At 43.0% G+C, this 22,919-nt stretch overlaps 3 protein-coding genes and 1 long non-coding RNA gene across 4 annotated transcripts; all 4 read left to right on the plus strand.

The window, feature by feature from the left end:
• Positions 1-513: 513 nt before the first annotated feature.
• On the plus strand, positions 514-921 carry LOC127334244 (uncharacterized). The gene is made up of 3 exons (XR_007872019.1): positions 514-612; positions 686-760; positions 838-921. It is a non-coding gene; the product is annotated as an uncharacterized lncRNA (long non-coding RNA).
• Positions 922-999: 78 nt separating this feature from the next.
• On the plus strand, positions 1,000-3,978 carry LOC127328999 (protein FAR1-RELATED SEQUENCE 5-like). Its single transcript, XM_051355548.1, has 2 exons — positions 1,000-1,176; positions 1,261-3,978. The coding sequence occupies exons 1-2, from the start codon at positions 1,000-1,002 to the stop codon at positions 2,149-2,151; spliced, it is 1,068 nt and encodes a 355-aa protein (XP_051211508.1). The 3' UTR covers positions 2,152-3,978.
• Positions 2,310-3,839, plus strand: LOC127329000 (protein FAR1-RELATED SEQUENCE 5-like). Its single transcript, XM_051355549.1, has 2 exons — positions 2,310-3,633; positions 3,709-3,839. The coding sequence occupies exons 1-2, from the start codon at positions 2,310-2,312 to the stop codon at positions 3,837-3,839; spliced, it is 1,455 nt and encodes a 484-aa protein (XP_051211509.1).
• Positions 3,979-10,048: 6,070 nt separating the features above from the next.
• Positions 10,049-12,075, plus strand: LOC127330334 (uncharacterized). The gene is made up of 2 exons (XM_051356584.2): positions 10,049-10,336; positions 11,487-12,075. The coding sequence occupies exons 1-2, from the start codon at positions 10,184-10,186 to the stop codon at positions 11,814-11,816; spliced, it is 483 nt and encodes a 160-aa protein (XP_051212544.1). The 5' UTR covers positions 10,049-10,183; the 3' UTR covers positions 11,817-12,075.
• Positions 12,076-22,919: the final 10,844 nt, after the last annotated feature.

Consider the following 22,919-nt stretch of genomic DNA (forward strand, 5'->3'; position numbering starts at 1 on the left):
AACTTATAGCAGCTCATTATGGTAAGACGTGCTCCATGATATACTAAGTGAAATGAGAATTGATACATCTAGGCATAGTTGTGAAGCACTCAAAAAAATTACCAACGGAACTGATACTGATAGATTGGTGTTGTCAGTGCCAAACATACTTTGAAGTGATACTATTATTGTAAATACAATCTATAAGTAACTGTTCCAGAAATAATATAGTTCCCATGAAATGTTTTATTACATGAAAGCCAAGAATAAAACACTCACTGTTTCACCACAGTAATTCATGTGTGATTGTGGCTTTACCAGCAACACTGGGACATCCCCAACTGAACATACTGAATAAGTAATGAATCTAATCAAAACTAGGAATAAATATTACTGTGAGCCTCGTTCCGCATTATATCTACCAATCTATTTTTACCAGCTTTAAAAATGCATGAAAGTTAGGAGCGTTGTATTATTAATGTGGTTAAGTAGTGAAGCAATTTTGAAAAAATTTGATGGATATTTCTCCAATGTATTTGATGTTGACATTTTTATACAAATTTGTAGGATTCAGGGCAATGCACGCAAGGCTTTCAACAAGCAATCAGTATACAAGATGTCTTGTTCAAAAAGGTTTGACCTAACTAAAAAAAATAGAGGAGTAATAACATATTTGTTTCGAGACTAACTGTTAACATTTCTCTAGACAATGAAAGACTCAGGGCTAAGCATGCAAGACATTCAACAAACAATTGATGTCCAAGATGAGTTCTTCACAAAGGTAATCACGGAAATATTTAAAATATGTCAGAATTTTTTTGATATGCATAGGATTTATAGATAATCATCTTATTGCAGGAAGGATTTACATATACCGGCTTGCTTCTTAGTGGTCTCACAGAAAGTGAAACATATCAAACACAGTATGCTAATGCTCAGGTATTTAAAAAATACAAATATCTGAAAGAAATTAGCTAACAACTTTTAGAAAGCATGAAAATATTAAAATAGTCCAAGAATATGCAGGTACCAGCTCATGGTTCAAACAGAGAAAATGAGGGTGCAACCAGCACAAGTTTACTTAAGAGACAGGGGCCACCACAGGACAGCAATCATGGCTCATCGGATGCATCGCTCGGACAAGATAATGAAAATCCATGGGATCTAAGCATGTTTAATGATATGGAACTAGACCAGGTAATTATCAAACATCATCCAAAAAATCTGCAAGTAATAAATGTTATTGTGTAAAAATACTTATTAATTACAAAATGCATGCAGGTAACTGATAGTGGGGATGGACAAGCACAAAACATTCAGGAAAATGGAACAATGCAACCTGACAATGTCGATGCTGATGATGAAAATGAAGAACAGCGGAAGGACATTACAGAGGATGATATAAATATCTTTCTATCAAATGAGAAACTAGCTGCTGAGGGTGTTCAACGGGAGGAACATTCAGAAAATGAAAGAGACACAGAGTTCAAACCTCATGTAGGAATGGAGTTTGCGACAAGAGATGAAGCTCAGAAGTTTTTCAACATGTATGCTTACAATGTTGGGTTCTCGGTCACCTGTGTTTCATCTTACCGTACTACAAGTAAGAAAAGAAACAATGAGGTCATAAGGTTTACAATGAAATGTAACAAGTATGTCAAAAACACTGAAGAGGAAAATGATCAGATTGTTGCGCAACGACAAAGCACAGTAATAGCTAAGACTGATTGCAAAGTAGAAATGGTATTCAGTGACAGACAAGGAATGTGGAGAATCACAGGAATGCATCTCTTGCACAACCATGAACTATGCCCACAGAGCAGATTCTACAGGTCACATATATACATGTCAGATGCTGAAAAAGAGATGATTCGAACAATGAAACATTGCAACATGCCAACCAGGGACATGGTTGCAGTGTTGGCATTTATAAGAGGAGGCATGTCACTTCTACCATACAACAAAAGAAAAGTCAGCAACTACAGCACTACCATAAACAGAGAGGTGACAAACAATGATATGATGGAGGTCTTGGATTGGTTTCACAAAAAAAGACAGAGAACCCAAGTTTCTATCACTCAATGGATTTGGATAAATGCAACAAAGTGGGGAGTGTATTTTGGGCAGATGCTAGAGCAATACAGTACTATGACATCTGTGGTGACTGTGTGAGCTTCGACACTACATTCCTAACAAATAAATATAATCTCCCATTTGCACCATTTGTTGGAGTGTCGCCACACGGAAAAACCTACCTATTTGCATGTGCATTCATTATAAATGAAACAGCCGACAGTTTTGAGTGGTGTTTCCGAGAGTTCAAGAAAGCAATGGGTGGCAAGTGCCCAAAATCAATTATAACTGACCAAGATAGAGGAATGGCGAGTGCAATACCCACTATTTTCAAAGATGCAACACACAGATGTTGCTTGTTTCATGTTAAGAAAAATATTGATGACAAAGGAGGGCCAGTGTTCCAAGCAAATGAGGGGTTGTACGAGGAAATGCAGGACATAATAGATAAATCATTGACAGTCCATGAATTTGAAACACTATGGCAGGCAATGATAACTGAGTATAAAGTGGGGCACATAAAGATATTTCAGGATATCTGGAAAAGCAGACAGAAGTGGGTTCCAGTTTACTTCAAGAATAAGTTCTTCCCCTTCATCCAAACAACAGCTAGAAGTGAGGGCACTAATGCATTGTTTAAAAAGGGGGTAGGACCACAGTTCAGCATGACAAGCTTCCTGCGGGAGTACCAGCGGATAATGGACACAATGCATGCAAATGAGGATGAATTAGATCATAATGTAGTAAACAAAAGAGTTAAAGAAAAGAAGTTCCTAACTGAATACTACATCGAAAGACAGGCCCATGAGCTCTACAATATTTCCATCTTTAGGAAATTCCAGAGAATCCTAAATGATGTTACAAGACTACAAATCAGAGAAGATGAGAAGGGCAAGATATACTGGGTATTTCAGGCAAAAAATTACCCAATAAAAGAGCACAGACACAGAGATTACCTAGTCCAAGTGAATCTACAAAACCAGGACTACTCATGCATATGCTGCAAGTTTGATAAGGATGGTTTGCTTTGCTCTCACATCTTGAAAGTAATGCTGCAACTACAAATAGACAAGATCCCGGAAAAGTATATAATAGATAGGTGGCGGAAAAGACAGAAAAAACTATTCAATCTTCCAGCTCCACCAGAAAATGAGGACAACATTGTTCTGAGATTTAATGTTCTATCTAGATTGTTGGGATACACAGCTTCGACTGGTTCAAAAACCAAAAGAAATTACCAGTACTTGCTGCAAGAGATACCAAGGATAGAAGCAGAAATGGCAAGAATGAACAATGAAGATGAACAGGTCTCAGAAATGGGACAAAACAGTTCAGCGCGGACAGTTGTCAATTTAGACCCTACTGCTGAAAGTGCATCGAACATACACCTACTTGACCCAGATGTTGCTGATACAAAGGGCCGCCCTAGGTTGCTGACTATAAAAGAAAGAATTAAGCAGAATAAATTCTATAGTTGCAGCCACTGTGGTTCTAATAAGCATACAAAGAAAAATTGTGACAAGCTGCATTTGGTCTTCAATTTACCAAAAAAGCCAAGAAAACAAAAGAAAAGGGACAATGGTGAGATTTATTTTCTTACTGTGCATATAGAAAAAATCTATAAGCTACTGATGACTAACATTTCTTTGATGACAGGTTCACAAACTGAGGGACATGGAACAAAAACGAAGAAGTCCAAGAAAGCCACAGAACCTAATGATGAACATCAACCCCTATGTCAGCCAAGTGTATCTTCCTCGGTGAACCCAAACCAAGATGGAAACTAGGGAGATCAAATAAAAACATAGTTGTGTAAATGATGTAATCATGGGTGGCAGAATTAAAAACTAAATTTGTTGGTTCTTAATGTAATATTTATGTTACTGCTGAAATATTCATATGTTTATGGTGTGGCATAAGCAAGAACATGCGCCCATGCATTCTGATTGAGTGTTGATTGAGGACAGATCCAGAAGAACAAGATAGTGGGGAAAGAGAATGCCTACCTGAATCAGTCATTTCCGAGGCGAGACTTGGTAGACTTGTGAATCCATCTGGATCTGCACCTTCCAGTACACGGGCATGCAAAATCCTCTCACCACTTCTCCTTTACATGTACATCTAATCTTCCTCTTCCTCGAATTAGTAATTAGCCTTGATCTGCAAAAGAGGGAGTCTCTCAGTACTTTTGATCTGCAACAGAATAGATCGAATGCACCAAAAAGAAATCTCAGACTAAAAAGAACTACGCTGGCATCATCTAATATTTTCATGTGTTGACGAAAAATACAGGTAGTCCTAAATTCAGATATCAACTCCAGAAATAAATGAATCAAATCTCCTCAAGAAACTAACAGGCAACTATGTAGGAATACCCCTAGATGGATAGCTAGATGGATGACAGTGCAGATGAGGTAGGCATTCTTCAGAATATAGATACATTCACAAGTCTCTTATCTGTAGATTAACAAGTAATGAGAATAAAAAACCGAGTGACTAGGAGGGACTATTATAATGAATAATTACTGAATAATGAATAATGAAATACTAGGGACTTAGATAAATACACCGAAACAGAGAAACACTGAATATAAATACATCTCTGCTTGCCTAGAAATTATAGCAAATCTAAAAATGAGAGATGTAGAATCAGAGATGGAGGTAGTGTACTGAGACATACCATGTTGTCTGGGTGCATGTCTGTAGTGGTGAATGAGATTAGCAAAGCCACCTGAAACCAGCGGCGATTTGCACCTCACATGAAAAACGAGTCCAGAAATCAGAAGAAGACATGGAAAAAAGAGATCGGAAAATAGAGGGCATGATCCACGATGGACGGGGATGTGGAGAACTATAGCAAAATGAAGAACGCAGAAGCAGCTGGGCACCAGGTAGCCATGAACTAAACTGCAATGGATGCTAGCATCGCTAAGAAACATACTGAGACACTGAAAACATGACTAGTGGAAAAAGATTTTCCATGGACACAAAATAAAAGTACCAAACATTATAGTAGAGTAAGTAGAATTTCTAATCAATGTATATCTGACAAAAGGTGCCATTCTACATCGTGCATATCCTTGTATGTAAGCTATACATTGTGGTGGGCCTAACAATGACACTTTGGTTGGTGCAACACTGATAGAAGCCGACATGTATATGTGTCTAGCTATGTTTGCCACGTGATCATGATCAGGTTAAACGAGTAAAAGGTTTGGAAGAAAGAAACTAATACACCGGCTCCTGACTAATTAGGAAAATAAAATGACGAACAACGAGTGACGGGATATGAGTGGCACGTATTTAGAGAGGCAACTGTAAATGATATATAGGTTCTCAACATCTGTCAAAACATCAAAAATAGAAAGAAATGACAGATAATAATTCTGCTTGCAGGAGCGGATGACACATACCGGGGGGTTGGCATTCCTTGAAATTTTTCCCGCTTGCTTTCTCACAGCGTAGTAACCCATGATCAACATGTACTGAGTTATTTCCTAGGATATTAATCATGGGGCACTAAAACAGGAGACTGAGAAACTGAAGACTGAAGAAGGATCTCTCTGAAGAATGAAAATGAAAAAAGGAAAACTGAGAGACCAAGGAATAAAAGACTGAGCAAATAAATTTGAGCAAATTAAACTAAGAAACTGAAGAAGGAAAGACTGAACTAATAAAACTGAGAAGAAGAGACAGAGAAGGAGGAATGATGAAATAAAAGACTGAGCAAATAAATTTGAGCAAATTTAACTGAGAAACTGAGAAGAAGAGACAGAGAAGGAGGAATGATGAAATAAAAGACTGAGCAAATAAATTTGAGCAAATTTAACTGCAGAAATACACCATCTATTATCTGCAGAAATAGAAAATGCCGCTTCATGTGCATAAAGAAAAAAGGATATCATAATATAGGATACAAAACTTTCATGTGTGAAAAATGAACTGATAAACAAACAAAGAAAATACCTTCCCAGACAAAGTCATGCCAAAATTCTCATGGAAAAAGGTCTTTTGTTCCGCTGCCATAGGCTCATAGTGAGCACCCCAATTAATGCCACTTGTGTTGCTCACATCCGTTCTCTAATAATGAATTAAGTATACAAAAAAATAATCAGATATGAGAATAAAACATGAAGTAAAACAGAAAAAGAATAATACAATATACATAAAGAAGACAAATGAAGCAAAAGAAGTACATTTAAGTAGAATCCAGGGAGATCTGCTCTCATCCGTCTCCTCCCAAAACTTCTTTTGCTTTTACGATCCAACTCGGAGAATTCTCTAATCAAGTCGCCATGCCATGAAACTGACCTAGGATGACCTTTACCAACAGTATGAACACCGAAATCAAGGCAATCTAGATAATATACCTACACACCAAGAAAAAGCTTCAATGCACAAATATACACAAAAAATAACAAAATAAAAGAAAACGAATGACATGAAGTTTAGAAATGAAACGGTCATGCTTACTGCAAGTGCATATGAATAGAAGTCAAATGACTTAGGCTTCCTTCCTTTCGTTTTTATAAACTTCAAGGTTTTAGAAATTCCAAGGATGAAATGCTTGTACACTAACTGGCAGACATCAAAACTCCTAGCTCGTTCAAAATCACCCAGTTGCTGTATATACTTGGTATCCAAATAGACATTGGCAGTTGGACAGAGGAAACAAGATGTAGCAATTTGCATAAAACACACAAAAATCTCTTGATCAGATAGGGGTTCCGTAGACTTTAGCTTTTCTCCAAAGAACGTGATATGAGGAACTTCAGACAAGTGAAATAGGGACATGATAAAATCAATTCCACCATGCCTGTCTTCGACCAATTCATCACCAAAATTTGGCAAGCCCAAAACAAAATGAAAAGAATCTTTGGAGATATTTATTATCTTGTCATCAACAATGATTTGTGAAGAATCAGGATCAACACAAGAAACAAGCCACCGGATGAAAGAAGACGGAATGTCAGTCTTGGCGAAAGCAAGTAAACAGTTGAAACCAAATTTCTGAATAACAGATTTCTGATGGTCAGTAAGGCGATGCAACACTTCAAAAAAGTACTTGACTGAGTACACAGTGAAGCAGGACTTGTCAATTCCAGAACCCTTTGGCCTTTTATTCTGGAAAAAGAAACAACAAATAAATAAAAAAGGAGAACTACAAAAGAACTAAGATAAAATAAACACAGCAAAAAATATTAGACCTCTTTCCACACATCAGATCCACTACAGAAATTTGAAAAACCTCTCTTCAAAGATTTTATAGCCTGTAAAGAAGAAAGAAAGGAAAATATGTTCACAAAAAACGAAGCAAAAGAGAAGTAACTAGAAAAATCACCATGACAAAGAAAAAATCGAAATAAAAAGAGAAGATACATATGAATAATGTACCTCCTTGCTGAAAAATTCAAACAATGCATCATCCAAATGTCTCTTCCTCTTTGAACTGATGATTCCCTGTATATTCGAGAACATACTTCATTTTAAAAAGGAAAACAATATTCTAAGAAACATACCAAAATGAAAAGGGCAGCAGAAAAGAAGAAGGCAATAAAGGAGTAATAACTGATATATCATCACAAGACGAACTGATTTCATCAGGGCTATCAGCAAATGATGACCCATATTCAGAAACATCGTCCCTGTGAGCAAAATCACGTTTCCCCCTTCCATGGAGCATGCGATTGTCATTCGTGTGGTACCTACACAAAAATAACATGAGTAATAAGAATATACAGGGCATAAAATGAATGGAGGTCATGCTATATTATCTGAATTCAAAACTGTATACAACTTTTACCAACATTGATATTCAAGTATTAATAGTTGACATAGAATAAAAAATAGACTAAAATAAAGAGATTCATGAGGCCAAATAGTAGAAAAAGAAACATTATAAATGAACATAACTCGAAGCATTATTGACAAAAAAGCATGCCCCTGCTACTGAACTATACATCCAGGTTTGCCATGTTACCGTAAGCTACTGGATTTTTACATAGGCAAAAGGGAAAAAGAAATGTCTCAAATTATAAACAAGACTTCACGAGTAATTGAAGAACTGAAAAACAGTATGCAGCAGCATCACTGATTTAAAAACAAGACTCCACGGGAATAATACCCATCATTGCCGACTCAGCAAGGACTTACATAAATAAGAAAACCTAAAAGTTGATGCAAAAAATTGGGCCAATCTTATCATGACCATGACCAAGTGACCCAAGTCAGTGAATATCACTTAGTGTCAACCATAAAAGAATGAAGCATGAGGAACGGCATATGACTGCAATGGGTGTAGGAATGAGGAACACTGACAATTCAGTTATCTATATCAAACAAAACCAACCAATGTAGCATACTATTGATAATTCATTGAGACGCCTCACACATTAACTGACAGGGCATGAGAATAGTAACAATTAAAATCTCCAAATCCACTTGCGAGCAGCAATGAACAACGCACTGCCTGCCTGGAAGCCAAGTACAAGTACTGCACATCCCAGGTCACACATACAGTTGTAAAGGGAAAATAGCCAAACCCAGTGTACCCCAGGTAGTTTCTCGTGGAAAACAAGAGGCTACTGGACATTGGACATGAGGATGGAAAACAAAACCAACCAATGTTCACAAACATGAGATTTTGGACAAGTATTTGAATCAGACAATATCAAAAAAGCACTCTGAAGAAAGTATGGGTCAATGTTTCAGTTAAGTAAAATGATGCTGAAACCAGGTACCTCACAAATGCGAGAATCCCAATTATACTACATCTAATAAGTTCACAATGCGATTATCTGACATTATATATGAAGCTATTTGGTACAGAATAAATGAGCTACAAATTATTTTTTGCATCAGATGCATTTACAACATTGCTAGTCTCGTAATGGCAATCGAAAATGCTAAAGCCTGAAGCCTGTATTCTGATCATAGCCACTACTGCCTGCTATAACTAGAATGACGCATAGTTGATAAACACCTAAACACATGGATCTATCACCATGAACACCTAAAATGAACTGCATCAAAACATAGCGCCACAGATCTACCTAAGGACGGGAGTTGCAGGGGTGTAGACAGTGTAGATGAACTCAAAACAGAATTAGGAGAGCAACAAAAAATGAGAGAAGCATACCAATCTCGCCGGCGACGCATCCTCCTACATCCTCCTCGAAACAGTGGCAAATCGCTAGAAGCTTCGCCATGGACGACGGGAGCTCCTCTGCCTCCGCGAAAACCCATAGAACTCCGGCCTCCTGCTCGGCAGCGACAAATCCAGCCACCGCCCCTCCGTGGAAGGAAGCCCTGCCGCCCCGCCGCCCCGCCACGCCCGAGTGCCTCGGGCTCGCCGTGGACGGAAACAGAGCCACACCGCAGCCCCGCCTCCCCGCAGCCCAACAGCCCCCGCCACCCCCCGAGTAACCTCGACCTCGCCGTGGAAGAAAAGCCCCGCCGCCCCGCAGCCCCGCCGCCCCCGTCGCCCCGCGACCTCGGCCTCTCCGCTCTCCCCAGTGAGAATAAACCGAAGGGAATGAGAATGGGGAAAGTGAGAGATGCCTCAGGACAAAAGGGCACGGACCCCGAAATTCAAAAAAAAAACCCAGAAAAACCGGTAGAAAACCGAACCAGTTGAAAATAATCAGAAATGAACCGGACCACGTGGAGCATAGGCGGGACACAACCCAGAAATGAGAAACGTGCGCCAAGATTGGTGCAAAAAGGAAATGAACGGTAGAAAATCTGACTTAGACCGAATTGCGTTTTCATCTAGCTGAAAATTAGGAGCGGTGTAAAGCTTTCCTGTTGCAATTGCAACTCAGGCACTTTTGGTAGTCTAGAAAAAGAACGCACCTTTTTGGAAGAAAGAAAGTCGAGACACCGATTGCCTGCTTTTCAGTACTGCGGACTCGGATCGGTCGGGCCTAAATCTGCACCGGTCATATCTTCCCAAATAAACAAGCAATGACGCAAGACAACAAAACGCTCGCGCCGCCTCCTCTCACCGCTTCCCTTCCCCTCCTCGCCATCTCCCTTTCCGTTTCCACAACATAAAGCCGCCTCGTCTTCTCCCTCTTGTACGATCACAGCTTCGACAAGTCTTTTCCGTGCGCGGGTGTGAGAGACGAGAATGGACGGTGCTGCGTTGGAGGAGACGGGCAAGGGTGGCGGCGCGGCGCCGTCAGGGGTGACCCTGGAGGAGCTGAGGAAGAAGATGGCCGACTTCGCCAGGGAGAGGGACTGGGAGCAGTACCACAGCCCAAGAAACCTTCTCCTTGCTCTGGTCTGCCCCCTGACTCCTTCTGTTCTTTTTCCCCCTTAACCTATCTTGCGCATTTGGCCCTTTTTTTTTTACCATCGTAGATTCATCTGTGAGAATTTTCTTGGCAGATTAGTTTGTGGAATTTTGTTAAGGGTTTGTTACATCTTGTATTGTTTACCCCTTTGCCTTTGATTTGTTTCTTCTAGTTCTAGCCTTTTAGGGCGCAGTATGATAGAAGGAAATCAATTTCGCGTAGTAAAGATGTATGTTCTCTTACGTTGCAATGATAGCGACTATTGTTTTTCCCTTTGTGGGAAGAGCAATTCTGAGATATGGCTTTCTCGTGTTTAAGTAAATCCTTGGTAATGGAAGATCTTGTCTCTTCTTGATAGACACAACGCTGTGGCCCGGCGTTAAATTAGTGACGTCGCATTGGTAGAAGTTTTGTTCTTCTATATCACCTACCAAGATAATCCCTGCTTTTTTTTTGAGGCCGTTAAATTAATGACGTTGCATTGGCGGAATATTTTATCTTCTTTATCACCTACCAAGATAGCTAGTCCCTGCTATTTTAACATGTCAATTTCCAATTCTTAGTTTGTACTCTCTAATTGAATGTGCGCCATAATGCTGAAAAATTAATTTGAAACAAATAAAGGCCTCCCTCTGTGTAAATTTGATCTAAAAAAAATCTGAAAGCTACTTATTTCATGATCACGGGTCAGCCTTTGAGTTTGAGACAAGACCCCATCTGCCCATACCCGATGGTATGTAATATGCACCCATAATTACCGGACTTCTTACTTTGTTTGCTCGCTCCTGTTTTCTTGGAGGGAAATTATGAGATAGTACTATATTCAGAGCTTTGCTGGAGAAAGCCGCTGTATCATTTCTCTCTCTTTCTGATACTACCATGTTTTGCCAACCCTTTTTTTGAAGCAACTTTGCCAACCCTTGAGAAGCCCACACTAGTAGAAAAAGAGGCTTCCATACGCCCCCATTAGTCCCCAAAATAATCGAACCGCGATTAAAGGGATATTTAGTCGCGGTTCAGGAGGCGACCCGCGACCATAAAAGACGGTGTTCGTGTTTAGCTCATTATTTACCTTTCTGCATATATTCTTATCATGTCTGCTGTGTGGTAAATAGTTGTTGCTGGTGCAATGTGCAGGTGGGTGAGGTGGGGGAGCTCTCTGAGATATTCCAGTGGAAAGGGGAGGTGCCCAAGGGGCTGCCGGGTTGGGAGGAGAGGGAGACGGAGCACCTTGGTGAGGAGCTCGCGGACGTGCTCCTCTACCTCGTCCGCCTCTCGGACATGTGCGGCGTCGACCTGGGCAAGGCTGCGCTGCGCAAGATCGAGCTCAACGCTCGCAAGTACCCTGCTGGGCAGGCCAGCGGCTCGTCCAGGAAGCGAACTCGCTGCTCCGACGATAGCGTTCGTACCAGCGAGGACTGTGGTAGCGTGGTGCCTGCCGCCGGCGAGAGCAAGGAGGAACAATGATAGCAAATTGGCAATGGGTCCTGACTGCTGAGATTTTGTCTGAATTTGCTTCTAGACTGATTCTTCTAGTTCAGGGTCACAGGGTTTGTGATCATGGACTTCTTTTGCTGAAACTAATGAAAGGAACAAGAGGTTTGGTGCTACTAAATGGGAGAAATGATGTGTGCATTAGATAAATTCTTTTATCAAGCATTAGGATGGCTACCGTGCCAATTCATTAGCTCATAGTACTAATTACAATAGTAAGATGGGTATAATCTAGCAATGCCCGTGCGCTCAAATTATATACGGAACTTGAAATATAAAGACTTGTTTTCGACATGTTGAAAGTGAATGAATTTTTTTCTTCAAACTTTAGTGTTCTTATGGAACAATTCTTCAAAGCAAAACAACAAATAGAGTAAAATTCATAATAATTTCAGAACTTTGTAATTCTCTTGAATTACATTTACTCCCTTTGTTTTATATATAATTCTGGTCGTGGTTTTAGTTCGAGGAAGTAGTTTTCAGTCGAAGAGGCCCCAAAACATTGGAGTTCCATACATGAATAATAGACCACATCCTAGTAATCTTAAGAATCAGTTCTACTCCGAACTATGATCTTCACCCTCATGCCACCATAAACATCGGTCCACCAGCAAAAGCCGTACAAAACTTCCATTTGATGCAAGTACACAAACATCCAAAAACGGCGAGGATGCATCATGCAATCATGCGTGGAGGGTATTGAATGGGCGGGCGAGAGAAATCTTGCCGAGGAAGTTGAAATTGGGAGGGATCCCATCTCTATGCACTGGGCAGAGGCAGTACCTATATACACATCACTGGTACATATATGTCGTCAGTATGGGGCCTAGGCTGTTGCCTTTCACGGACCACTCCTGGATGCATCTTAGAGCATCTTCAACAGGCGCTATATAGGCCGCGCTGTAAAAAAAACTGCCACCCCGCGCGCGAGGGAATCAGGCGCTCCAGCAGGCGCGGTAAACGGCGTGACGCTGTAAAAATTTTAGGGCGCGCGGCGTTTTGCACAAATCGGAACGGCATATCTGACGCGTCGGCTACAGCGCGCGGCAACGCTCCGCGCCCGCGCGAAAAGCCAACGGCTGGAAATTTCCCCCGCCCGCACCCTCATTTCCCCACCTACCGCCGGCGCGAAATCCAGCCGCCGTCGGTCGAATCCGTCGTCGCCCCCGCTGCTGCGCGCCGCCGCGGCGTAGATCCGCCTCGCCCGCACCCCCTCCTGGCAGCAGCGGCGCTCCCGCCGCATCAGCTGTCAGCGCTCCACGTCGCCGCCGCGGCCGACGGGCATGTAGTGGCGCTCCTCCTCCGCGTCCCCCTTCCCGCCGGCGTCGCGTTCTCCTCCGCACCGCCGTCGACATGTCGTCGTCATCGTCTTTGAGCTCGCTAGCAATATGGCGCGCCCATGGTGCTCGCCCATTTGCTCGCAAGGTATGCACCTCCGCCGGCCGGCCTCTATTTTTACTCGCCAGTTAGCTACAATAGTTAAGTAATTTCATACATATGTTTGTAGAGTTCATCATACGATTCATCGGATGACGAGTATGATCAAGAGGAAGAGGAGAACATATCGCTACTATTAGCATACCGCGCCATTAAGAGGCCAAAATTTGGTGGATCGGTGTTCGGTAGACAGATGTGGATTGAAGGGCATGAGAAGTTGATGCGGTCGTATTTCAATGAGAATCCGATATTCCCCGAAAGCTATTTTCGACGGCGTTTCCGGATGAGTCTCAACTTGTTCAAGCACATTGCAACGGAGGTCACCAAATATGATCGCTTCTTTGAGCAAAGGAGGAATGCCGCCGGAGAACTTGGTCATAGCACATATCAAAAGGTGATCGCCGCCTTGCGTATGTTGGATGCATAGGTGTGTGTGTTTGTTGTTTGCGCCGCGCCCGCGCGCTGCAAAATGGCGCGTCCGGCGGAGGTGCTATTTTACCGCGCCAACGCACGCTGCAAAATGGCCCACCCGGCGGGGAAAAAATCGCTCCGGCGCGCGGCAACGGTTTACAGCGCGGCGACAGCGTCATATACCGCGCCAACTTATAGCGCGCCTGTTGGAGATGCTCTTAAGCTGGAGGTTAAAACTAATCAACTTAACCTTTCTGGACCGCCGCGGGCTTTTGGTTCGCTAGGCTCGGCTCGGGCTAGCCCGAAAGCTCGCGTTTTTTTTTTCCGAATTTAGAGAAGGGGGAGAACGGGAGTGGTGGGCTGATTTCTGGCCCGATAGGACATCCATCAAGCATTAGGTCATGCTCGTCTCTAGCTCAAACGGAAAATCCGTCCTCTGTTCCATTCGCGTGAGCCGCCGCCGCTCGTCCTCCCAGCCCCCTCCGCCCGTCCGCCACTTGATCCTCCCATGCACCGCCACTAGGATGTCGCCACCGCTGCTCGTCTGCCGCTCGTTCCTCCCAACCCTTCCATCCCCATCGACGGCCATGGATAGCCGCGCAAGCCAAGACACTGTCTGCATCGACGGCCGCCCATGCTAGGCCGCCGTCTCCGTCGATGACCATGAAGGGTCGCGCCGCAGAATGGTCGATGTGGTCTCACCGGTGCCGGCGCCATTGAGGTCACTGTTGTGGGTATACTTCATGGGTGTACCATCGACAGTGCCTAGATCCGGCAAGCTCGGGTGGCCCACAGACGGTCATGTGGCATGTGGCCCATCGGGCGGCCCAGTTGCTGTGATCGTGAAGGATGAAGTCCAGCCCAGGATCAGGGAGCTGGATCCCAACCGACCTACGAAGGAGGCCGGATCCGTGGAGGCCCATGAGGAACCCGGATCCAGTACGACATAGATGGAAGACAGATCCTTGACGTACACGGCAAGACATTGTACCGTAGTTAGGCAACCTGTAATCCGGCTAGGACTCTCCATGTAACCCTAGATTCGTGCGCCTTTATAAGCCGAATCCTGGGAGCCCTAGAGGCACAGACACAACTCATTGTAACAATGCGAAAGCGCCCAAGTAATTCCAGACAAGCAGCAGTAGGCCCTGTCTTCGAGCAGGTTTTCCGAAGCTAGGTAAATCGCGTACCACCGTCCCGAGTGCTCTCCGCCCTATGGCCCCTACTTCTTTTCCCCCTCGTGAGGATCCCTCCTCCGAGGTACCGTCGAGTAGGCAACGACAGTTGGCGCCCACCGTGGGGCCAACGGCGTCAGGAGGCCCGAACTGGGAGGGTTCCGCCAAGGGAAGCTACGACGAATCCATCGCTGTGGGGCGTGTCCTCTACGCCGGGAACTTTCTGATCGTCCCGCAGGACGAGTGCTGGATTTCGGCTAGGACCAACCCCGTCAAGCTCTCCATCGTCCCAATTGGTGGCATTCATGTCTTCATTGGCGAAACCGTCAATTTCGACGGAAACGCCCTGGTAAGTAACGCTGAGGCGACCGCCGCTGAGTGATGACGCGTGAAGCACACGTCCGTTGGGAACCCCAAGAGGAAGGTGTGATGCGTACAACAACAAGTTTTCCCTCAGCAAGAAACCAAGGTTATCGAACCAGTAGGAGATGAAGGCCACATGAAAGTTGTTGGTGGAGGAGTGTAGTGCGGCGCAACACCAGGGATTCCGGCGCCAACGTGGAACCTGCACAACACAATCAAAATACTTTGCCCCAACTTAACAGTGAGGTTGTCAATCTCACCGGCTTGCTGTAAACAAAGGATTAAACGTATGGTGTGGAGAATAATGTTTGTTTGCAAAGAACAGCAGAGAACAATGATTGCAGTAGATTGTATTCAGATGTAAAAGAATGGACCGGGGTCCACAGTTCACTAGTGGTGTCTCTCCAATAAGAAATAGCATGTTGGGTGAACAAATTACAGTTGGGCAATTGACAAATAGAGAGGGCATAATAATGCACATACATATCATGATGACTAATATGGGATTTACTTAGGGCATTACGACAAATAACATAGACCGCTATCTAGCATGCATCTATGCCTAAAAAGTCCACCTTCAGGTTAGCATCCGCACCCCTTCCAGTATTAAGTTGCAAACAACAGACAATTGCATTAAGTATGGTGCGTAATGTAATCAACACAAATATCCTTAGACAAAGCATTGATGTTTTATCCCTAGTGGCAACAGCACATACACAACCTTAGAACTTTCTGTCACTGTCCCAGATTCAATGGAGGCATGAACCCACTATCGAGCATAAATACTCCCTCTTGGAGTCACAAGTATCAACTTGGCCAGAGCCTCTACTAGCAACGGAGAGCATGCAAGATCATACACAACACATATATGATAGATCAATAATCAACTTGACATAGTATTCCATATTCATCGGATCCCAACAAACACAACTTGTAGCATTACAAATAGTTGATCTTGATCATGATAGGCAGATCACAAGATCTAAACATGATAGTACAAGAGGAGAAGACAACCATCTAGCTACTGCTATGGACCCATAGTCCAAGGATGAACTACTCACACATCAGTCCGGAGGCGATCATGGTGATGTAGAGTCCTCCGGGTGATGACTCCCCTCTCCGGCAGGGTGCCGGAGGCGATCTCCTGAATCCCCTCAAATGGGATTGGCGGCGGCGTCTCTGGAACTTTTCTCGTATCGTGGCTCTCGGTAATAGGGTTTTCGCGATGGAGAGTTTAAGTAGGCGGAAGGGCAGAGTCGAGGGGCTCACGGGGGGCCCACACCATAGGGCGGCGCGGGCCCTGCTGCGCGTAGTTGACGTGTGTCTTTCCGTTCAACACGCGACCGTTGGGAACCCCAAGAGGAAGGTGTGATGCGTACAGCAGTAAGTTTCCCTCAGTAAGAAACAAAGGTTTATCGAACCAGTAGGAGCCAAGAAGCACGTTGAAGGTTGATGGCGGCGGAGTGTAGTGCGGCGCAACACTAGGGATTCCGGCGCCAATGTGGAACCTGCACAACACAACCAAATTACTTTGCCCCAACGTGACAGTGAGGTTGTCAATCTCACCGGCTTGCTGTAACAAAGGATTAGATGTATAGTGTGGATGATGATGTTTGCAGAAACAAGAGAACGAGTATTGCAGTAGATTGTATTCGATGTAAAAGAATGGACCGGGGTCCACAGTTCACTAGAGGTGTCTCTCCCATAAGATAAATAGCATGTTGGGTGAACAAATTACAGTTGGGCAATTGACAAATAAAGAGGGCATGACCATGCACATACATGTTATGATGAGTAGCGTGAGATTCAATTGGGCATTACGACAAAGTACATAGACCGCTATCCAGCATGCATCTATGCCTAAAAAGTCCACCTTCAGGTTATCATCCAAACCCCCTCCAGTATTAAGTTGCAAACAACAGACAATTGCATTAAGTATGGTGCGTAATGTAATCAACAAATACATCCTTAGACATAGCATTGATGTTTTATCCCTAGTGGCAACAGCACATCCACAACCTTAGAACTTTCTGTCACTGTCCCAGATTTAATGGAGGCATGAACCCACTATCGAGCATAAATACTCCCTCTTGGAGTTACAAGTAAAAACTTGGCCAGAGCCTCTACTAGCAACGGAGAGCATGCAAGATCATAAACAACACATAGATAATAGATTGATAATCAACATAAAATAGCATTCACTATTCATCGGATCCCAACAAACGCAACATGTAGCATTACAAATGGATGATCTTGATCATGTTAGGCAGCTCACAAGATCTAACAATGATAGCACAATTAGGAGAAGACGACCATATAGCTACTGCTATGGACCCTTAGTCCAGGGGTGAACTACTCACACATCACTCCGGAGGCGACCATGGCGGTGAAGAGTCCTCCGGGAGATGATTCCCCTCTCCGGCAGGGTGCCGGAGGCGATCTCCTGAATCCCCCGAGATGGGATTGGCGGCGGCGGCGTCTCTGGAGGTTTTCCGTATCGTGGCTCTCGGTACTGGAACTATTCTCGACGAAGGCTTATGTAGGCGGAGGGGTAGGTCAGGGGGCGCCACGAGGGGCCCACACGCTAGGGCCGCGCGGCCAGGGGCTGGGCCGCGCCGCCCTAGTGTGGCGTCGCCTCGTCGCCCCACTTCGTATCTCCTCCGGACTTCTGGAAGCTTTGTGGAAAAATAAGATCCTGGGCGTTGATTTCGTCCAATTCCGAGAATATTTCCTTATTAGGATTTCTGAAACCAAAAACCACAGAAAACAGCAACTGGCTCTTCGGCATCTCGTTAATAGGTTAGTGCCGGAAAATGCATAAATATGACATAAAGTATGTACAAAACATGTGTGTATCATCATAAAACAAGCATGGAACATAAGAAATTATCGATATGTTGGAGACGTATCAGCATCCCCAAGCTTAGTTCCTACTCGTCCCGAGTAGGTAAACGATAACAAAGATAATTTCTGAAGTGACATGCTATCATAATCTTGATCATACTATTGTAAGCACATGTAATGAATGCAGCGATTCAAAGCAATGGTAAATATAATGAGTAAACAATTGAATCATATAGCAAAGACTTTTCATGAATAGTACTTTCAAGACAAGCATCAATAAGTCTTGCATAAGAGTTAACTCATAAAGCAATAAATTCAAAGTAAAGGCATTGAAGCAACACAAAGGAAGATTAAGTTACAGCGGTTGCTTTCAACTTGTAACATGTATATCTCATGGATATTGTCAACATAAAGTAATATAATAAGTGCAATATGCAAGTATGTAAGAATCAATGCACAGTTAACACAAGTGTTTGCTTCTTAAGATGGAGAGAAATGGGTAAACTGACTCAACATAAAAGTAGAAGAAAGGCCCTTCGAAGAGGGAAGCATTGATTGCTATATTTGTGCTAGAGCTTTTATTTTGAAAACAAGAAACAATTTTGTCAACGGTAGTAATAAAGCATATGCATTGTGTAAATTATATCCTACAAGTTGCAAGCCTCATGCATAGATTACCAATAGTGTCCGCACCTTGTCCTAATTAGCTCGGATTACCTGGATTATCATCGCAATACATATGTTTTAACCAAGTGTCGCAAAGTGGTACCTCTATGCCGCCTGTACAAAGGTCTAAGGAGAAAGCTCGCATTGAATTTCTCGCTTTTGATTATTCTCAACTTAGACATCCATACCGGGACAACATAGACAACAGATAATGGACTCCTCTTTAATGCATAAGCATTCAACAACAAATAATATTCTCATAAGAGATTGAGGATAGTTGTCCAAAACTGAAACTTCCACCATGGATCATGGCTTTAGTTAGCGTCCCAATGCTCTTCTCTAACAATATGCATACTCAAACCATTCAACTCATGGTAAATCGCCCTTACTTCAGACAAGACGAACATGCATAGCAACTCACATGATATTCAACAAAGGGTAGTTGATGGCGTCCCCAGGAACATGGTTATCGCTCAACAAGCAACTTATAAGAGATAAGATGCATAAGTACATATTCAATACCACAATAGTTTTTAGGCTATTTGTCCCATGAGCTATATATTGCAAAGGCGAAGAATGGAAATTTAAAGGTAGCACTCAAACAATTTACTTTGGAATGACGGATAAATACCATGTAGTAGGTAGGTATGGTGGACACAAGTGGCATAGTGTTTGGCTCAAGGATTTTGGATGCATGAGAAGTATTCCCTCTCAATACAAGGCTTAGGCTAGCAAGGTTATTTGAAAAAAACACAAGTATGAACCGGTACAGCAAAACTCACATAAAAGACATATTGTAAGCATTATAAGACTCTACACCGTCTTCCTTGTTGTTCGACCCTTACTAGAAAATATCTAGACCTTAGAGAGACCAATCATGCAAACCAAATTTTAGCAAGCTCTATGTATTTCTTCACTAATAGGTGCAAAGTGTATGATGCAAAAGCTTAAACATGAGCACAACAATTGCCAAGTATCACATTATTCAAGATATTCTACCAATTACCACATATAGCATTTCCCGTTTCCAACCATATAACAATTTAACGAAGCAGTTTCAATCTTCGCCATGAATATTATGAGTAAAGCCTAAGGACATATTTGTCCATATGCAACAGCGGAGCGTGTCTCTCTCCCACACAATGAATGCTAGGATCCAACTTTATTCAAACAAAACAAAAATAAAAACATACAGATGCTCCAAGTAAAGCACATAAGATGTGATGGAATAAAAATATAGTTTCATTAGAGGAACCTGTTAATGTTGTCGATGAAGAAGGGGATGCCTTGGGCATCCCCAAGCTTAGATGCTTGAGTCTTCTTGAAATATGCAGGGATGAACCACCGGGGCATCCCCAAGCTTAGAGCTTTCACTCTCCTTGATCATATTGTATCATCCTCCTCTCTTGATCCTTGAAAACTTCCTCCACACCAAACTCAAAACAACTCATTAGAGGGTTAGTGCATAATCAAAATTCACATGTTCAGAGGTGACATAATCGCCTCATCGCCCCACTTCGTATCTCCTCCGGACTTCTGGAAGCTTCGTGGAAAAATAAGATCCTGGGCGTTGATTTCGTCCAATTCCGAGAATATTTCCTTACTAGGATTTCTGAAACCAAAAACAGCAGAAAACAACAACTGGCTCTTCGACATCTCGTTAATAGGTTAGTGCCGGAAAATGCATACATATGACATAAAGTATGTATAAAACATGTGTGTATCATCATAAAACAAGCATGGAACATAAGAAATTATCGATACGTTGGAGACGTATCAGGCCCCTCCTTGGCCGCGCCGCCAGGTGGTGTGATACGCGTACAGCACGCGTCCGTTGGGAACCCCAAGAGGAAGGTGTGATGCGTACAGCGGCAAGTTTTCCCTCAGTAAGAAACCAAGGTTATCGAACCAGTAGGAGATGAAGGCCACGTGAAGGTTGTTGGTGGAGGAGTGTAGTGCGGCGCAACACCTGGGATTCCGGCGCCAACGTGGAACATGCACAACACAACCAAATTACTTTGCCCCAACGTGACAGTGAGGTTGTCAATCTCACCGGCTTGCTGTAACAAAGGATTAGATGTATAGTGTGGATGATGATTGTTTGCAGAGAACAGTAGAACAAGTATTGCAGTAGATTGTATTCGATGTAAAGAATGGACCGGGGTCCACAGTTCACTAGTGGTGTCTCTCCCATAAGATAAATAGCATGTTGGGTGAACAAATTACAGTTGGGCAATTGACAAATAAAGAGGGCATGACCATGCACATACATGTTATGATGAGTAGTGTGAGATTCAATTGGGCATTACGACAAAGTACATAGACCGCTATCCAGCATGCATCTATGCCTAAAAAGTCCACCTTCAGGTTATCATCCGAACCCCCTCCAGTATTAAGTTGCAAACAACAGACAATTGCATTAAGTATGGTGCGTAATGTAATCAACAAATACATCCTTAGACATAGCATTGATGTTTTATCCCTAGTGGCAACAACACATCCACAACCTTAGAACTTTCTCACACGTCCTGCATTTAATGGAGGCATGAACCCACTATCGAGCATAAATACTCCCTCTTGGAGTTACAAGTAAAAACTTGGCCAGAGCCTCTACTAATAATGGAGAGCATGCAAGATCATCAACAACACATAGATAATAGATTGATAATCATCATAACATAGCATTCACTATTCATTGGATCCCAACAAACGCAACATGTAGCATTACAAATAGATGATCTTGATCATGTTAGGCAGCTCACAAGATCTAACAATGATAGCACAATTAGGAGAAGACGACCATCTAGCTACTGCTATGGACCCATAGTCCAGGGGTGAACTACTCACACATCACTCCGGAGGCGACCATGGCGGTGAAGAGTCCTCCGGGAGATGATTCCCCTCTCCGGCAGGGTGCCGGAGGCGATCTCCTGAATCCCCCGAGATGGGATTGGCGGCGGCGGCATCTCTGGAAGGTTTTCCGTATCGTGGCTCTCGGTACTGAGGTATTCGCGTCGAAGACTTTAAGTAGGCGGAAGGGCGGAGTCGGAGGGCTGACGGGGGCCCCACACGCTAGGGCCGCGCGGGCCCCTCCTGGGCCGCGCCGCCCTAGTGTGGCGGCGCCTCGTCGCCCCACTTCGGTTCCCTTTCGGTTTTCTGGAAGCTTCGTGGAAAAATAGGCCCCTGGGCGTTGATTTCGTCCAATTTCGAGAATATTTCCTTACTAGGATTTCTAAAACCAAAAACAGTAGAAAACAACAACTGGCTCTTCGGCATCTCGTTAATAGGTTAGTGCCGGAAAATGCATAAATATGACATAAAGTATGTATAAAACATGTGTGTATCATCATAAAAGTAGCATGGAACATAAGAAATTATCGATACGTTGGAGACGTATCAAGGTGTCGCCACCTCGTGGCCCCACTTCGTATCTCCTTCGGTCTTCTGGAAAGCTCCGTAGAAAATAAGACCCTGGGCTTTTGTTTCGTCCAATTCCGAGAATATTTCCTGTGTACGATTTCTGAAACCAAAAACAGCAGAAAACAGGAACTGGTGCTTCGGCATCTCGTTAATAGGTTACTGCCGGAAAATGCATATAAATGATATAAAGTGTATATAAAACATGTGAGTATTGTCATAAACTAGCATGAAACATAAGAAATTATAGATACGTTTGAGACGTATCAAGCATCCCCAAGCTTAGTTCCTACTCGCCCTCGAGTAGGTAAACGATAACAAGGATAATTTCTGAAGTGACATGCTATCATAATCTTGATCAATACTATTGTAAAGCATATGAGAATGAAGTGATTCGAATCAATGGTAAAGACAATGACTAAACAAGTGAATCATATAGCAAAGATTTTTTATGAATAGTACTTTCAAGACAAGCATCAATAAGACTTGCATAGGAGTTAACTCATAAAGCAATAAATTCTTAGTAGAAGGTTTTGAAGTAGTACAAAGGAAGATATAAGTTTCAGCAGTTGCTTTCAACTTCAACATGTATATCTCATGGATAATTGTCAACACAAAGTAATATGATGAGTGCAAATAAGCAAGTATGTAGGAATCAATGCACACAGTTGACACAAGTGTTTGCTTCTAAGATAGAAAGAAGCAGGTAAACTGACTCAACATAAAGTAAAAGAAAGGCCCTTCGCAGAGGGAAGCAGGGATT

This window comes from Lolium perenne, chromosome 2 (assembly GCF_019359855.2).
Source record: "Lolium perenne isolate Kyuss_39 chromosome 2, Kyuss_2.0, whole genome shotgun sequence".
NCBI lineage: Eukaryota > Viridiplantae > Streptophyta > Magnoliopsida > Poales > Poaceae > Lolium > Lolium perenne.

Bases quoted from the DNA above. Each gene is read 5' to 3' on its own strand.
- LOC127330334 (XM_051356584.2), top strand. From the start codon at position 10,184: ATGGACGGTGCTGCGTTGGAGGAGACGGGCAAGGGTGGCGGCGCGGCG. The intron at 10,337-11,486 runs GTCTGCCCCCTG...TGCAATGTGCAG, and splicing joins GAAACCTTCTCCTTGCTCTG to GTGGGTGAGGTGGGGGAGCT.
- LOC127329000 (XM_051355549.1), top strand. From the start codon at position 2,310: ATGGGTGGCAAGTGCCCAAAATCAATTATAACTGACCAAGATAGAGGA. The intron at 3,634-3,708 runs GTGAGATTTATT...CTTTGATGACAG, and splicing joins ACAAAAGAAAAGGGACAATG to GTTCACAAACTGAGGGACAT.
- LOC127328999 (XM_051355548.1), top strand. From the start codon at position 1,000: ATGCAGGTACCAGCTCATGGTTCAAACAGAGAAAATGAGGGTGCAACC. The intron at 1,177-1,260 runs GTAATTATCAAA...AAATGCATGCAG, and splicing joins ATGATATGGAACTAGACCAG to GTAACTGATAGTGGGGATGG.